Below are 16,045 nucleotides of genomic sequence, written 5' to 3'. Positions count from 1 at the left end.
ACTATGCACGGAGATTGACTGAACTGATAGCACATAACACTTATGTCTAAAGAACATCTTTGGAAACAGGTACTTGGCACACGAATGCAATGCACACATTTCATAGGCTTACGACCAGCATGGGTGCAGAGCTCTTTGAGACACTGGATTTCCCTTGGCAAGAAGGGAGTTCAAAAAGCAGATTGGTTTGAAATTTTTTATTCCACCACAGCTCTGGAAAGCATGGACAGAAAACAGCACTTCTAAGGCATTTTACATAGAAGGATCTTCCTGTTGCAGTAGTTTTAGTAATAAATTTGTGGGCAGTCCTGGCATCACACTTTTCATGTAGAAGATCTACAACTTGCCATGAATCACTCATAAAGCTGGTAAACTAAGGAAAAGCAACCTAAAATGCAAAAAGGATTCAGGCCCAACTACGGAGCAATTTGACACAGGAGCATTTCCACATACAAACCAGAAATAGCAATAGAACACAAAATTTACAGGCCTCTAACCACAAACCCAAGCACATCTGGCAGTCTCGATAGACCTCTAGCACGTAGTCATTTTAATCCTTACAAAACAAACAAGAAAAAAAACAAACAAGAAAAACTTACTTCAGACAACGCATTAGCACCAGCACTTACCCTGTTGAAGGGGCTGTGTATTCGTACTGGAATTCTGACTAGCCGATTGGGTTGAACTATTGGCTGTTGTGGCAGTAACAAGTCTGACATAGTGGAACTTGCTTCCAGGTACCTGAATCTGCTGAACATTGGGTGCAGTTGCCAAGGGAATAATTGTCTTAAACTGAGATGTACCCACTCCTCCTACAGTAATGGTCTGCACTGCTGATTTCACAGCCTGTTAAAGCCAACACAGACAGCATAAAGTTACTTGTACCAAGGCAGAAAGAACATCAGTAGGTTTATTCCTCTATTTGTTAGTAAGCAATTTTTTTAATCCATTTGTATCCTTGCAAAGCAAGTTATCCCCAGTTTTTGTCTCAAAAATAAAACAGATGAGAAGAGATGAAATGCCTCTCAACAGCTCACAGCAAACTCGGTTCCATTTTCGATACTCTACACCGAACAGAGTAAACTAATATTTACATGAGTAGGTTGAATCAGTCCCGTTCCCCAGATACGACATCTGCCAAAACCACTTCAGGTGACTACTGAGAACACTGCTCAGTTTGTATTGAAAATCAAGAGCACCAAACCTAAAAATACATCTACTAATAAAACCACATGACAAGAACTTGCAGAACTGCTTGTGCTAGGTTGTGGCATGATTTATCTCTGTGTGCACTGATACAGTTTTGTGATGAATACACAGAAATCGCTGTGCAGTCCTTGAGAAGGAAATGGAAGACCGAGTCCATAAAATGGTAGGTGAAGACATGAGAAAGAGGACACAAGCTGAGAAATCAAAGAAGCAAGAACAAGGAGGAGTAGCAAAACAAATCCATTAAGAAAAAGAGCAACAAGGGGAAAGAAAGGGAGTTAGACGGACCTGTGCTTGGTAATGGCCTGTTTTTCCAGTCTTTCTGACAATCTCAAATCTTGGTTTATTCCTCCTGTATCTCCTTCCATCTAAATTCTTTTGGATCTTAGCTTTTTATTCTTAGTATCTTTTAATATCTATATTAAACATATAATCATCCTTAGCATTAAGTTTCAGTAATTAATTTGGTTGACAGTATGATGCGATTTCTTATTAGAACATTTTCCCATCTCCACAGCTTTCAGCAACTACAAGAATGAAATCTCAATTTGCACATACTTCATGGGGAAAAATAAGCCCTTTTTTTAAAAAAAAGGTGTTTTCTTGGGATTTTTTTATTTTATTTTTTAAATATAATGAAAACACAACAATGCAGAGCAATGCAAGATAATCACTATCTGTAAGCACAGTTACAACCTAAGTGTTATCACAGGGAGACCAGCACAGGCAAAGTTCCCTCTAGCACACAAATTGGTGGCTGCCACCCAAGGACAGCTCTGAAGACTGTAAACTCAAGTGACAGGTCTTCTAAGGGCATGTTCCTGAGCCCAGCGAAGATCCTTACATTGTGTCAAGACAGCTTTGCATCAGAACTCAGTATTCATACCACACAGCCATCTCAGTATTGTCATGGAGGCTACATGCACTAGAGTGACTTAACCTTTTGCAAGTTTCAAAAAGACAATTTCACTAGTTTTACTCTGAAGAAAAAAAACATTCAACTCATGCAAGGTATCAACATTGCAGTTATCACCTGTATTGGTAAGACAAGACTGGCAAAATTTGTCTGAGTCTTTGGTCTTGAGGTGTACATGCAATTACCTGCTATATCCACTCTAGCTATTTACACTCATACACATCCATTCATGTTTATCAAAACAGGAATACAAATACTAAGACAGAAAAAAATTCACCTAAGATTACAGAAGAGGAAAAAAGTAAGAACTGTAGTTTTACAAAAAGTCACTTTTGTCTTCTTATTCATCAATGCAAATCAATTTGTCAAAGCTATTATGGAAAATTTCATGTTTTTTTGTAGAAATGAGACAAGTAATAATTTCTAATTCTGTATATCTCAAGACTATGGTGCCTTGCTTATGCAGACCTCTACCACAAGAATAAGAACTCCATTGTTGCAAACTTCAGAGACACCTGGAAAGCAGCCCTAATCGGTGGTGTAGAAACATGGTAGAAGAGAGAGAACCACATAAAGAATCCTTTCTTGTGTCACAGGGAGCTTTTCGGATTACTTAGGAGATTCAGTATACAGAGATGAGAACTTGCACCAAGTAGGGCTTTCCAGGTTGGAAAGCTGCTTTCTAACAGCATGCCCTTGTATGGGCTTTGCAATGGTTTGCACGCCTTGACTGAAGAAGCATGTGCTCCTCAGGGCAATGCTTCTGTCAATTCTTAGGCAGACACCATTACAAAAACACTGTGGTACTGACCACTGCCAAATACCAGTTTCCTGCAAGTGATAAGACAGACACACACTAGAAGACAAAGGAAAGCCAGTCTGTACCTGGGCAGTTGTGTGGTTGACTATAGCCTTCCCAGGGGAGGAGGGTGCTGAATGCTGCACTGTGAGGATCTGCTGTCCTAACGCTACATTCAGCGGGACACCCACCGTCTTCTGGGGGGAGCTGGGAGGCTGGGAGGCCACTGACACCACTGTTAGCTGCTTGGCAAAACAAAGAAGTAGTTTAAAATCTCTGTGCAGGATACAAGACCCTGGACATCCATATTCTCCTCCTCATCGAAGTTCAGCTCCCCATGAATACAAAGAGTTTTTCTGTGGAAAAGGGTGTCACACGGGTCTCACTGTGTAACAAAAGCACACAGACAATGCGAGATATCAAGGCATTGGCTGGTTTCCAGCACCAAAAGGCCCCTGCAGAAAACTAGCACTGCTTCTGTTTGGTTTGCAGTGTGGGTTTTTTATATTTTATTGTTTGGATTTTTTTAAGGAAACCAGCCCATTGAACCCTAAGCATTGCCAGGATGGACTTTCTGAATAACAGCTTTATATTGATACCATAACCACTTGATCATAAATGGAAATTTTAAAGGAGAGCAGTGGAAAAAAATAACAAATCTCACCCTACACTACTGATTCAGTCAAAGAGTAAGAACATCAGTATTTTCAAATCTACTTTCCAGATTCCTATAGAGATTCAGTCTTCTGAACATATTTCTGCAGAATGCAGTGTTTGAATACTTTTATTCTATATAGTCACACCCCTTCCAAAGTGGTTTTCTACTTTTTGTTCTGAACATTTATTTACGTTTTAAGAAAACTTCTGATTTTTGAAACTATTTGCTTTTAAAATATACTTAGAATTACTTATTTACAGTTCAATTAAAACTGTAATGCTAAGGAGTCTTTTCATCACCACTCACTTTTAATTTTGATAATAAATTTGTATTTTTTTTTACTTCTTCCTCTTGTTGCTTCTCTCTCTAATAATTCTGAAACACAAGTCCCTCACTCCATTTGTTTAACATTACATAGCTAAAACATGGCTAAAGAGAATTCTTTACTCTGATGCTAGTTTTTATACATATATAGTTTGCATGCACTATTCACCTTGCCCCCTGACTCTTCCCTGCTCCAGCAATACTACTCAAAACAATTTTATCAAATCTAAAATAAAAGCATCACCATGATGATTGCCCATAACACAGCTTATGATGGATTAGTTACCTTTTCTATCACCCACTTGTGCCAATCTCCAGCTCTGTATTTGTGCAGGACCATCGCAAATCTCATTTACTTCAGATACGATTAAAGAACACTAAATTATTTATGCAGTAGCAGGCAATGGTTAATAAGTGCTGACCTATCAACATAATTGAGGTCTCCTCTTAAACAGCCTGTTGACATTTTATGAAGATATTAAAAAAAAAATAAATGTTTGAATGGTTGGGTAAGAGAGAATAGCTGCTCTATGAATGGATGCGTAGGGAATGGCAAGAAATGACACCAATGGGAAAGTGAATGCATATTTATTTAAAACCACAGGAAGGGAGCCAACTGCAAAAAATCTAGCTAATGCCATTACCGCAGAGCATTATGATGTGCAGTAGAGACGGGAGCAGTGGGATCATAAATAGCTTGTAACAAAGACACGGAGAGCCCCATTCAGACCACTGTGCAGCAGGGACAGAAAGCTTCAGCCAGAATCAGGTCCTTACCTTATTAGGGGATTTGAGTGGTGAGATAGCTATTTTATTTGGTGTCTGTTGCGTTGTTGTACTCAAAGATGATCCAATGACTCCACTCTCAGAAATTGTTATTGTCTTTGGCGGTGTTCCTGGAGCAGACTGCGAAAGAACCCTACCTACAAATAATGAAGGTATCATCAGTTATCCCTGTTTACATTAACTTTACTTTAAAAGTTTCCTCTGCATATTATGCAATTGACCCCTGCTTCTGAGAGTGTATTACCTAGCAGGAAGGACATCTGCATTCTTTAAGTTACATTTAGCAAAGAAGAAAATCACTGGCATTATTGCGAAGGAAAAGACAGTTCACTTGGTCTTAAACCAGCCAAAATGTACACTGAATTTTCTATGACATTCAGCTGAAAATTCTTTAAAGCAAGGACAGCATCCTGAGGTATGCAGTCCTCCAATACACCTCCCAGCTGGCAGCTTCCTAGGAACTCTCTGGGTTCCTGCCAGTGTACAGAGAAACTGAGCATCTAGAGGGGGCTACTTCCTTTTAAAACCCCAGGCATCAGAAATAAGCTGTGTTACAGTGACCAAGAAAAAGGTTCAGTCCATCTAAATTCAGCTTTTTTCCCCCCCCTCTTCTCTCTGTGTTAGTTTTTTTTTTTTCACTGCCTAACAGAACATATGACACTCTTGAGAAAACATGGGTGGTGGTGTAACTCTTCAAACTACCCACTTTTACCACAGCAAAAGAGGTGAAACATTAAAACCAGCAGCTCCAAATCAGTCTTAGGAATTCTGCAAAACTCACAGAGTCAAAACCAGAATTTTTTTCTGACTTATAAGTTTCTTTCCAAAGAGTGCTTGACCACTGAGACTAATTTCTTTTGCAGCTTCTCCCTCACTCATTCTCTCATGCTACATTTATCGAAATACAACACCACTCAACCAAACACCAGAAGAATTTTTCCATTCAATATCAACCAGTAATGACAATTGAGTCAACTGGAACTAAGAAGCATCATCCTCATTGAAAGCTGCCTTCATCTGAGGTCTATCTGCTCTAAAATAACCTCCACCTTTCTGCAGCCTAAGTAGCAGCACAGATAGTTGACAGCAGCTGCTAAAGCCACATGCAACCTGAGAAACAGCAGAGTGGGAATTCTGGGAATACATCTACAGTATTCAATGCTTTGATTTTGTTTTTTCCCCAGTGACAGCTTTCCCTTTCTCATTGCAGCCTGACTGCACCCCTTGGCATCAGCTTCCTAAACAGAATCTGGCTGCTTATATTGACAAATCTTTCAAATTCACAATTTCCACCTCAGCTTGCAGAAATTGGCCTCCTTGGGCTGGTCAATCTCAAAGCAGTTGAAGACACCCTTCAAGGCTCTGAAGACAACTCTGGTTTCCTTCACTTGTCCTTTGGAGATAATTTACACGTTTCAGACGTTACTTGAATACATGCAACGATGCATTTAGCAAAGGACATCAATTCCACTGCCATAATAAAAAAATGATTGCACTGTGAGTTTCTCTTTAATTTTGGTGGTGTTGGTTTTATTTTTAAAGGACACAAACAGATTTGTTTTCCAAAGAGACAAACAATTTCTTATTTGCATGAACTACTTTCTTAGACTCTTCTGCAATGCTTATTTTTTAATTAGGTGAGCAACTTAACAGAATCAACACAGCTTTATTCACTTTTTTTCACTCAAACATTTATCCTGTTATTTGCATGCATTACATTTCAGTCAATATAAGCAGATGAAAGTAATACAAGACCATGTGTCTCCTTTTACCCCCTGCATAATTATATAATGTATCTACAAATACTTTCTGTTTATTGAGTAGCCTTTTTTTTCTGTCTGGGAGGTATTTTTTCTCCTTCCTGAAACCCAAAAAGTAAAAGCATCTTACAGTAAAAGCAAAATGATCAAACTCTATAATCACAAGGATAATTCTAAGCAAGCAAACTGTAAAGGTACCAAGAACTATATTTATAAGCTTCTACCAAATTCTCTGCTGGTTTTTTTTCCCAGTTGCTTGAGGTACTTCAACAGAAGCTACAATAAAATCATGGAGACAGAAAAATTTCTACAGTCACCATCTCTTTGAATGGCCTTTTAAAAACGGTAAAGCAAAAGAAGTCAAAGTAGTACAACCTGCAATGACTGGTGACACTTGAGTAGTCTGCCCAGTAACTGCTTTGCTATTGATTGGTTTTGCAAAGATCAGCTTGGTGATTACTGGGCCAGAAGTTGGGGTTCTGCTCTTCTTCGCAATCTGAAAGATGAAGGAAAAAAGATCTAAAGTAACTTGAGCATTTTGGATCTAAATTATTGTATTGTTATGTACATCAGAAAATAAGAAGGGCAATACCTGCACATATACTTTGAAGAACAATCACTTATCTTGCATTTCACCTCCACTTCTCACAATAGAGAGAATTAGGATATTATCCATGCCACTTTAGAAAACTAGCTACTAATGCAGGATAGCCAAATCTATACTTCATCATCAAGGTCTTGAAATTACTTCTTATATGCCATTGGTCCACATAAAAGTGCTAAAATTAAATTAAAAAATCTTAATATTTGAACCTTAAAAAGATTTACTGTTTTCCAGCCAATCAGGACAACACTTGTTCTGTGAGTGATTTAAATATTACAAGTACTGCTCTGAAACATTTCTTGAACTATTCTGTCACAGCACACTTTTTTCCTGCAAATACGGAAATAGCCTGCTGCAACAGTTCAACAGACTGATGTGGATCATCAGTCCCTGAAAGTCTTGGGTGTTCACTAGCCAAAAGCAAGTCAGTTGGCTACATCCAGGTGCAAGCGAGTCTTTTTTCCTTTTCCATGATCCAGTCTCCTGCAACACTGGTGGACCAGGAACGTGTCTGTGCAATTCAATGAGACAGATCACTTCAAATCTTTAAAAGCATGGTTTTAGTCGTAAAAGTATTAAGACTTTTTCCCCCCGTTCTCCACACTGACAGAAGCCAACTACCAGATGCATTTATCCTAATAGTCTCTATACAATGGCATCCAACTGGTGAATAGTTCAATTACAGGGCTGACTTCTTTCAAAGACTGTTTTAACCTGTTGACTACACCGTCTACCTGCAGATTGTTAAGGATCTTCCCTGAGTCCAGGTAAGCACACTGGAAGGCATTACTGAAGCCTTTACACTTACTCACTCCATGGGTCAAGCCCATACTGCCTTTCCTCCACTACACACGCCCAGCCACATCTCATGGGCACCAGCCACCAACTCTAGCAATACAGGAGAAGCACAATACTGGCATCATGTAGCGAGCCAACTCTCAAAGATGCAGAACCACCTTAGTTACTCTAGTACCTAACTGGAGAAATCTCACTGATGTGCAAAGATACAGAGAGGATACTACTTTTAACAGTCTGAGAAAGTTGTGAGTGCTTAAATGAAGTAATTAGGTAGGCTGGATGTTATGGTTTCCTGCACAAACCCCTAATTCTAGAATTTGGTGACTTAAAATACCTCCTTTACATTATAGTAATGGCGAAATATTCAAAGTATTCAGTAGTCATAATGAATTCCTCAGCTGCCCCGCAAAAAGCATATATGAGGCTGTTTTAGCTCCCAGCAGCACAGTCATGGCACACCTGGGGATGCCAGAGCTCCCTCCTGCTGTGGCACTGGAGCTCTCCAGCCTCTCATGGAGCAACTTGGACACCAAGCAGCGTCAGAAAATAGATCTCACTTAAAGGAAGCCATTTGCTGCTTCACAGTTAAGAGTACAAGTATTTCTTAGAGGAAACCTCCACCTCAGGTCATCGGCAGGTGAAGGTCATGTGCCCAAATATGCTACACCAAGGCCATGTTAGCTGCTTTACAGGGCACATACAATACTCCAGGCTTAACATGAAATAGAGGACAGAAAAAAACATGTTCTTTCTGGAGACATATTAACTACAACCTTGAAAATATAAGTTGTTTGAAGAGGGAAGCCTCATTCACAACCTAGTTTACAAATTTAATTCCAAGCCATTTTGACATTTCAAGGGTTCAATTTTCTTAGCACATACACAGCTGATAGATGAGCAGGCATTTTATCCATAAGCTTTTTTTTTGTAAATTTGCATACTTTTTCATTTCTGATAAATTCCTCACCTTTTATCTGCCTGATTCGAGTTTTCAATTCTGCTGAAATTAATCTTATGCTATACGGGATTATTGTTACTCAACTGCTACTGCTTTTACTCTCTGAAGCGAGGGCAAAGTCTGGCTCAGAACATGATCAACATCCAGCAGGAATAGGCAATTCTGGACAACAGCAGTTGTTTCCCAGTAACAGTAAAAAAGTGTGCTTAGATGACTTAGCTGAATGTGTAAAATACTAGCTACCAAGTAACAAGTAGTATTTAGAAAAAAATCATAAATCCCAGAATGACAGCTGGTCAACACAAGTAGCCCTGCTTCCCTCAGACTCAACTTGCAGTATCCTCAGAGAAATTCCTCTCTGCTTTTTAGGTAAACTGTCTACAAAGAAACTCAAAGAAAAAAGTGAACCCCCTCAGGACTTAGAAAACACGGCAGAACTAAAATAAGGTTGGTTAAAGATGAAGAACAGCCGCTGGTCACCAAGCGCAGGCAGTGTACTCCTGCCCTTACTTGCTGCCAATGTACTTTTTGGATGTTTTTGCCACTGGGGCAGCCATCTGTGAGAGCCTTCTAGGCATCAGTGGGAAACTCGCGACTCATCTCAGTAGCTACTGGAGAAGCCAGAGGAAATAATCGAGATGACAGGCATTTGATGCTTCAGAAGGAGTGAGTTCTTTGGAGTCCACTGCCATCGCCTGTACTAATCACAAGCATTATTCTGCCTTGTAAACTAAGTGCTCTCTGTGAGTTGCTTCGAATTACACGGCAACAATATTTCCTGGGGCAACAAGCTCTTCCGTAAGAAAATTTTTACACTTAGAAGCACACACCAAGCTTCTTCCCTTTACCAAAATAAAGAGATTTATCTGCAAGCACCTTTACTGACAAGGTCAATTTGCATCTTCTGAAGCACTCTTCACTAAACAAAATGAACTAGCAAGTTTCTATGGCCAAATTTTGTTTTCAGCTGTCAAACCATGTTCTATTCATATGGAAACAGACATACACATACCTTGCATTTACTGCTGGATTGAATAGCCACATAGGCAGCTACTATAGAGGAGATAAGATCTATAAATCCATTCCATAGATGACCTCATGGAGCTTGTCCATGTAGCCACACCCTGTGTAATTTACATTTGGCATAATATGAAAAATCAGGGACTCCGGAAATAGAAGATGAGCACAGTGTACTTCAGAGAAGATGAAGCAACCAAGCCAGGAATGGGAGTTGCCACGAGGTTAGGGAGTACACAAGATCACTTTTCAATGGTGAGATGAAACCATAACGATTGCTTAGATTTACGTGTCTTGCCACGGTAAACGATACTATGGACATTTAGCTGCTGAAACACAGAGCTAGTTATCACCTCAAAACAAGTTCAAATTAGACCAGCTTAGTGACAGCAACAATGATGGGTCTTGACATCTGGTTTAGATCTATCTGCAAGTCCAAACTCCTGCTTAACGTACTTGGACTAAAGTAGTACACCAGTGAGTACATCACTGTTTTTAAGCCCGTACACAGGCAGAGGCCACAGGCTGAAAGCAGATGCACTCTCCCAGTAGTTTTGTCCACACTTCCAAGGCAGTGGTTTTAACTAGAACAGGATAAGTTGCCATGTGACAGTAATAAACCTCTGGATGTAGTCCTTCCAAATTTCACACCTCATAGCATCATACATCTAAAATTGTAATCAGAGAGGCAGCCAGATTCCAAGGAACATTTTGTTCAAACTTATCAACCATGCCTTTTCTCAAGTGCTAAGATTTCAAATGTCACACCTCGATTATTGCAAGGCTAACCGAGTTTCTCTAATGACCTGGAAAGCCCCTATGACAGTAAGGATGTAAGGAGAAATGAAGAGGGCTCTTTGTCATCCAGTTTTTTACCAATTCACTTTTCAGCACCAAATTGACCTGCTGTGCTGCCTTGCATCCGAAATATTCTTGTAGATTTGTGAATCAGGTAAGTCACACAAGACCCTTGGGAAGCAGGAAGGCAAGCATTCACAACCTTTCAGTTAGTGGAAAAAGAAGCTAAGAGGCTTGTTCAGCATGACAGTTTGCTAAGCTATGGACTCAACACAGTCAAGGTGAGTTACCTCCCCTGTCATACATGACAGGGCAGACCATGAATCTCTCACCTAGTCTCATATATCCCTCTGATAATTCAGTAATTTCCTACAGGGGAAAGCACTGTCCAGGAAGTGCTAATGTAATTACCTTTCCTGCACTATCAGGTACTTAGAATAAACTGAACATTTCCTTCTGACTTTTCATTCCTACTTCCTCCTCTCCTTACAGGAGAAAAGGAAAATAGCAAGTGTCAACAATCCAATCCGTTTTGCAAATGGAAGCAAAGGTTTAATAAAGAGAGACCACACAAAAGTACTCCAATTGCAATTAACTTTGCAACTAGATACAAGGGCATTTGTAACAGCTCCTATTCAGGAATCTGTGGAATTCGTAATGACAAACAGCAGAGGTCAACTGTATTTTGGTCATTGATGCGGGTCACCTCATGCAAGCAAAAGCACATCACAGCTAGGTCATTCTTTTTAGTTTCCTCTATTTGTCACTTGGCAATGAGTAACTGAAGCCATGTAATAGCAATTGATCCACTCAAACCTTCCTCTGAAGAGCTGAGATCAGAGGCTTTTTGAAAGCTATAATGAAAACCATATTTTTGCACCTTGATCATTAATGATTAGTGGTCCATTAATAAAGTGGCTATGTTTCAAACAGCCATTATAAAACGTTTTCCACGCATATAATGTAGCAACCAAAAAAGGAGAAAGCTGAAACTGGTACAGGGATCATCTGCAGCTTTAAAAAAAAAAATCATCTTGAGAGTTGCTCACATTTGCTTGCCATGAAATACTAGTTGGGTAACTTTCCATTCAGCTAATAACACACTTAAAAGTTTGTCACTTTTCATGTGCAGCAAATTATTTTTTTATTAGCACACTTAAAGTATAATTTCTCATTTCATTGAATCTATAAAATAAATATTTTTCCATCAGAACTGGCACCAAGTTCTAATTTTCCTTCACTTTCATGAGGTCTTATTTCTGTCTCACTGTCAGCTAGCACAAGTTACTCACATTTAGTTCTGCCATATGTCAGATGAAAATCAAACCCTCTGGGACATAACTCAGGTCTTTTCAACATCCCAGCAGATTCTTTGGGGTTTCAAAGATCTCAAGATCCATGTAAGAGACTGGGAATAAGAATTTGAAGTTTCCAGATTATGAGAATGTCTAGTCTGCAAGTATCTACCGACAAGCCTAACTAGATTTGAGGCATACAAGACATACCTTTCTGTTCTTTTTTAAATGCTGGAACTTTTTTTCTTTCCTTGCAGCGAGCTTATTTAAACAAACTCAATGTAATAGGAAGAAGATACACTTTCACATAAAGGACTAAAGCAGCAAGTGCTTTGAAGAAAGAACAGGGATATAAAGTTCAATTTAGGTTTCCTGAAAGCATGTAGAATTTATTTTTACAAAATGAAAATAATGGGAAAATTCTTTTCAATTTACTGAATTTTAATAGCTCACTTTCTCAGAGGCAAACGCTAAACTTCTAGACAGCATCTAGAGGTAGAGGGCATAAAATGGTAAATGCATCAACAAACAAAAGCATGGGCTAAGAGTAGCATCGTATTTTTTTAATATAAGGAATAAATGCAAAGACTGAAAGCAACTGTTTACTAATCAATGAAGGAAATGGACAACAGCTGCAGCAATAAAGTTGTTTTCAAGACATTTCATCAGCATAATTCAATTTACCTGTACTGTTTTTAATTGCTGGGTCTGCAAAATAGAAGGCTGGGCCGCAGTGTTAATCAGCTGACTTCCTTGCGTCAAAGCTGAGACACCAACAACAGGTTTCACTTCCGATCGACCTCCAATAACAACTTTGATCTGCTGGCCTTGTACCTTGGAGTCTCCACCTTGGGCTTGGGACGTAGCCTTCTGTGCTTGTGGGAGTTGGCTGTGGGGTAATGCTAAAACAATAGGTTGGCCAGATTTTCCCAAAGTTGTAACAATTAGCTTTTGCCCATCTGGTTTAATACTCTGATTGCCTACTTTAATATCGGCGGTCTTGTTCAGAATAATTTGATTGGTTGATATAGTGACGGGGGTTTGAGCACCAAGTTTATGGAGGCCGCGTGGAAAGGTAGGCTTTGCTATTGCATTCACATCAGTTTTTGGGGTTGCGGTGTTCACTGTTGCATCACCAGAGTGATTGCTGGGTGCAGTAACAGATTCTGTGGTAACTGTGGCTGTAGTTGTAGCCGAGCAGTTGCTGGTGGAGCTTATATTCACTATTTCTTCCAGTTCTGTTTCCATGGGAATAGACTCTCCCATCGGTGACGACACTATAACCGCCTCGATACTGTCGTCTTCCACCAGTGTTATGCCGGTGTCCATTATTTCCTCAGGGAGCAAGCTGTTGACTTCTGCTGAAACCACTTCCATTTTAGCAGCTGTGGCAATGATGACTGGAGCAGGTACTGCAATAATATTTCAAAAAATTATTGGCTTCCAGAAAACACACTACTTCAAAGCTTTGTAAATAATATTACCAAAGAGGAAAATATATTAGAATTTTTTTTTTCAGACTGAAGGTATTGTGCATGCACATGAGAGATATGAAAAAATATCATTATCAAAACATAACACATTAAGCTGAATTTACTCTCAGTGAGAATTTCTATCAAACTTCTTCAACATCATCCACTGAAGTAAAATAAAGGTACTGAGCTGCCGTGGATTATCAGTCCAATCTTGACAACACAGTACACAAAGAAGCAGTTCTTCCCCCCCGAGGTACGGGCAATTTGTTCATAGACATTTAAGCTTATTGAAATATAAAGCAAGAGTTAAACATCTTTAGAAGTCCAACAGATGATGTCTTTTCTCGTACACAGCAATACTGATTAGCAGATAGTCTTGCTTTAAGAGACTTGTTATCCACACCAGATGTAACAGGAATTCATTTTTGCCAAATCCTCACTTTGGAAATGTCAGAAAAACAGCTGTCTACTGACAGGCTTTAACACCCCTACAAGCTCAATCAACAGCCCATCTACCCCAGGATCAAGCCAAAGCCCTGCCCTTCCATGATGAACAGATAATTCATCTATGCTGGCCATGAAAAAAGCAGCTCAATACACACAAGAAAATATAATGCCCAAATTCATGATCAATTTGAAAAATGTTCTAAACACAAAACAAAGAACATCCCATCTGAAAGAAAACAGAATTTTTAAAGCTGACTAGTAAGAGAGACCAATTTAGATAAAAACATCTACAAAACCAGCGTCACTTCCCATCTGAGAAACCTTAAAGACATTGCTGGAAATAGTCACATTTACCATGCCCACTAAAACTGTCTGAGGCTGAAAACAGACCAGCTTAATAAGGCATTTTCACCACTTGCTGACTCCATCAGCATGCTTGGCACTGGGTTGGCAAGAACACTTCATAGGTGTGCGTACACACTCAAGTACTCAAAATCAAGAGAAAAGGATCCATGCAAATTCAGCTTCCTACTTGCTAGGAAACACAGTTACTTGTACTACTAGCATTCATAATTAAGTAACTGTGCCACTAAAAAAAAGTGACCAAAGGTTAAGGTGTCGTTGTGGTCACATTTTGCACAGCAGCTACCTACAGAGCAGCTGCATTTCACCCACAAGAAAGATGGGGGAAAAACCCGCTATAATCTACCTAGTTTCCATGCTAAGCTCAGGAGGCTGTGCTGGAGCAGGTCATGACTTTCCTGATTGTGGAGTGTGCCATATCAGTTCCCTTTACCTCCAGAGTACAAGACATACCAGACTGCCATGATACTCAAGAAGCCTGAGCTCTGAAAGAACTTGTTAGATGACCAGTGGCCAATCTCACACAGCTCACTTATTGGCACACATTTAAAGATTCAAAGTTATCTGGCGTCACTGCCAGAAATACCTCCCTTGGAAAGCACTCCTTTCAACGTAATGCCTGTAGAGCTTGCAGTGATGCCAGCCTTGGTAACTAGCCCTAGACAAGACAGTCTGCTCCTTAAGGGCACATTAGTAATGTCATCCAACTGCTGTCCTAAAGCCAAATTCATTAATTGCATATGAGATTATACAAAAATGGGAATAGTACAAACAGACTGTTTCAGTATACGTGAAGGCCACTAGCTCTCCCCCTGGACTGTTGCTTTGCCATCTCCTCAGCAACCAGCGTGAGCTTGTGTCTTAGATCTTACAACTTCAAATTACTTCAGACAAAAACCAAACCTCATCATCCTGTTCTACACTGACAAGCACAAGTGGCCTTAGATCCAGAAGTCAGACACCTAAGGTCAACCACAATCCAAATAATGATTGCCTGCGTTTCGAAAGGAGGGAAGCGTCTAAATTAGACAGTGGAAAAATCATCTGATTCAGTGATGACAAACAATTTTAAATTACTTGCTTTTGTTTTACATTTGTACATGTTATTCTCTAAAACAAAGGTCATTCTTAGTATTTTAACCATATGGTACTGTATGACCATAAGGTATTGACATATATTTAAGGAGTTATACAGTTCAACAATTATTTATACTTGTCATGGTTTAGTTCCAGCCTGGTTGAATCAACAGTCCCATCCTGGGGAAAAGGGACAGGAACACGAGAGGAAAAACTTGTGGGTTGGAAACCAAACCAGCTTTTATGAAATAATAAGGAAAATACTATTAATAAGAAAACAATAAAATATATACAAACATATGAAGTTGCTCTTGCCTGCAGGGATCAGGGCAAAAAGACAGATGAGGTACTCTCCGGACGTCAGCCACCAGAGAAGAGAGAGTGACCCTCATGAGGCCTCAGCTTTATACTTAATATGAGATGTGTGGGATGGAATACTCAGTTTGTCAGTTTTGGGTCACCCGTCCTGTACCTTCTCTGTAGGTGGGACCTTTTTCCTCCCATTTACAGCACCCCACTGGCTCAAGGACAGCCTTGGTTTCTATAAGAATAAGTATAAGCAATAGCCTTCCTGCATACTGATGCCCTGCGTGACCACTTCTAGAGAGAAACACCATCTGAAAAACATAGAGTTAACTCTCAGAAAATAAAGTTATTTAAATGTGGCTTAGCTGAAAAGTTAGAAAACAAATTCTACTCTAGCTCAAACCAGAACAATATTCTTTATTCTTAGTATTTGTTTATGTTACAAAGCAATAAAT

At 39.5% G+C, this 16,045-nt stretch overlaps 1 protein-coding gene across 4 annotated transcripts in view; it reads right to left on the bottom strand.

Annotated features, from left to right (window-relative positions):
* Nucleotides 1-16,045, bottom strand: part of LIN54 (lin-54 DREAM MuvB core complex component) — a 36,105-nt gene that overhangs the window by 11,042 nt on the left and 9,018 nt on the right. For 3 of the 4 annotated variants that reach the window (XM_054066397.1, XM_054066393.1, XM_054066395.1), the window contains exons 2-6: nt 12,607-13,334; nt 6,828-6,948; nt 4,684-4,829; nt 3,011-3,166; nt 630-846 (exon numbers count right to left, since the gene is read on the bottom strand). In XM_054066397.1, coding sequence (XP_053922372.1) covers nt 630-846; nt 3,011-3,166; nt 4,684-4,829; nt 6,828-6,948; nt 12,607-13,299 — 1,333 coding nt within the window. In that variant the 5' untranslated portion in view covers nt 13,300-13,334. The remainder of the gene's footprint in view (nt 1-629; nt 847-3,010; nt 3,167-4,683; nt 4,830-6,827; nt 6,949-12,606; nt 13,335-16,045) is intronic. The other variant, XM_054066396.1, reaches the window with a different exon arrangement.

The sequence above is a fragment of the Cuculus canorus genome, chromosome 4 (assembly GCF_017976375.1).
Source record: "Cuculus canorus isolate bCucCan1 chromosome 4, bCucCan1.pri, whole genome shotgun sequence".
In the NCBI taxonomy this organism is placed as follows: Eukaryota; Metazoa; Chordata; class Aves; order Cuculiformes; family Cuculidae; genus Cuculus; species Cuculus canorus.
The sequence above is the reverse complement of the archived record's forward strand: the minus strand, read 5'-3'. Positions and strand labels throughout refer to the sequence as shown.